General features: G+C 34.6%; 1 protein-coding gene across 2 annotated transcripts in view; it reads right to left on the reverse strand.

Annotated features, from left to right (window-relative positions):
- The window catches only part of LOC106871992 (GTP-binding protein Rheb homolog), a 128,662-nt gene that overhangs the window by 60,689 nt on the left and 65,533 nt on the right, over positions 1 to 2,440 (reverse strand). For both annotated transcript variants that reach the window (XM_052973796.1, XM_052973795.1), the window contains exon 2: positions 1,151 to 1,281. In XM_052973796.1, the coding sequence (XP_052829756.1) occupies positions 1,151 to 1,199 (49 nt within the window). In that variant the 5' untranslated portion in view covers positions 1,200 to 1,281. The remainder of the gene's footprint in view (positions 1 to 1,150; positions 1,282 to 2,440) is intronic.

The raw sequence follows: 2,440 nt of genomic DNA on the forward strand, positions 1-2,440 counted from the left end.
ATATATATATATATATATATATATATATAAATAAAAGTATACCAGGCTGATCACAACATGGCAAAATCTGATAATGTCTAAGATAGATCAAGCTGGTTTTCTGGATGTTAAATGATGATGATGAATGAGATAGATAAAAGCATACCAGGCTGATCGCATCATGGGAAAATCTGATATTGTCTTAGGCAGATCAAGCAGGTTTTCTTGAATGTTTCCAAACCAAGGATGAGTGTTGGTTTCACCACTTTAGCCAGAGATAAAGAGACAATCTATGCAGTAATAACACCCCTCTATACCTGCTTCAAAGAAGGCCAAGGTCATTTCCTCTGCAGGAAAGGCAATGGCCTCAGTTTTTTGGGGGATACAAAAGGCATTGTGTTTATTGACTATCTTCAAAAGGGATACACAATCAATGGACTGTAGTATACCAACTGGCTGAGGTGTTTACGAAAGACTATCAAGACCAAAAAAACCCAAGAAAACTGACGAATGGGGTTTGCTTCATCAGGACAATGCTCCAGCACACAAGTCCTTTGTTTCAATGATTGCTGTGGCTTTGAACTAGTTGATGAGTCTTCTTATTCTCCTGATTTGGACCCATCTGACTATCATCTGTTCTTCAACATGAAAAAATACTTGGCTGGGAAGGAGTATCACAGTGAATATGATGTTATATCTGCTATTGGTGAGTTTTTTGATCACCAATGGGATCCAGGTACTGCAACACTGATGAAAGAAGTGTGTGGATCACAAAGTGGACTATATTGAAGAATAAACCTCATTTAGTCACCTTCCATGAGAGTGTCTTGGTCAGCCTCTGAACTTTTCAGCCATCCCTTGTATATAAGTGTGTGTGTGCGTGTGTGTGTACATTTGTAGAAAGTAGATACATATTAACATCTCAACTCATCTAAATACAAGGTATTTTCCAATGAAAATAATCATGTTTGATATTCATCACATTGTACTGGTTTCATCATTTTGAGTGAGAAGCTTGTGGATTGTATAGTCATTCATAAATGTGTTTATACACATACTTGCATGTCAATAGACAGCCCTAAGTATGTGTGTATATATAGCTATAAACACACATACATTTATTTATCATGCATAGATGTATAAGAATATAGAAGAGTATAAGGTCACTTACCTACAGATCTGTAACCCATCATGGCTATTCTTCTCTGCCTTGGTGGCATCTTTCACCCGTAATACACTGTAAATCCTTCCGTCACTATAAGTCTCCTTGGCAGATGGTAAGTAACGAAGAAAATGGCAAGCCTGCACAGTTTAAAAGAGACTCCTTTTTAATATTAAACTTTAGTATTTGATCATTTGCATTTTAATGTTCTATAAAGTTACACTTACAAATAAATGGTACATTCTAATATTTATATGCATACATGAATATAAAAAAATATATATTAAGTCAGTGTATACACACACACTATATATATATATATATATATATATACATACATATATATACATATATATATACATACATATATATATACATATATATACATACATATATACATATATATACATACATATATATACATATATATACATACATATATATATATATATACAAATATATATATTTCGCATGTGTATTTCGTGTGCAAGATTCTTGATGTGGATACATGTGTTGAAAAAAATACAGTTAAACCTTGGGAGAGGCATTATGCCGGTAATAAACACATGCACTGGTTCAGTCCTTTATTAATTTATAAACAGTATTTAGTTTTTTTGTTAAATAATTTCATTGCACTCTTGCAATCTCTTCAGTAACTTGTCTCTCCACTTCCATTTATTTTGAATGTATGATTTGGCGTTGTTTTGAAACTGTTCGGTATGAGCATGTGAGTGTGTGCAAGCTCGTATGTGTGCACGCTCGTATGTGTACACGCACTTATGTGTTCGTGCTTATATGTAAGCATGTGCATCCATATGTGTGTTTGTAACAATTTCGTTCATATTAGATAAGATAGAGACTTTGGACTTCGTTTTGGTTTCTTTTCTGTTATTTTCTGTTTTCTTTGTAAATGTATCTTTTTTATTTACGTTCACGTTCTGTATTTTGTGTGTGAACAACATATGCAACCATGGGTAATTGTCAGGCTTTTTTCTACGTGTACTTGCTATTCAAAATTGGTCGTGTTTCAGTTATGAAGACTGACTCTTGTATTTGCCGTAACGATGCGTCACCGGGGTGTCTAGACAGGATTTCTATGCTAATTCGGTCCAGTACACCACCATGTTGTTCTTTGGCATGCTGGTATAGCACCGAGGTTTGTTTGTGATTCTTATAGTCCCTCCAATGTTCATTTACACACTCAGCCAAACTTCTCGCCGTTTCACCTATGTATGCCGTGTTTCCGTTTTTACAATCACCATCCATACAGCTTATTTTGTAGACCACATTTCTGGCTTT

This window comes from Octopus bimaculoides, chromosome 17 (genome assembly GCF_001194135.2).
Source record: "Octopus bimaculoides isolate UCB-OBI-ISO-001 chromosome 17, ASM119413v2, whole genome shotgun sequence".
In the NCBI taxonomy this organism is placed as follows: Eukaryota; Metazoa; Mollusca; class Cephalopoda; order Octopoda; family Octopodidae; genus Octopus; species Octopus bimaculoides.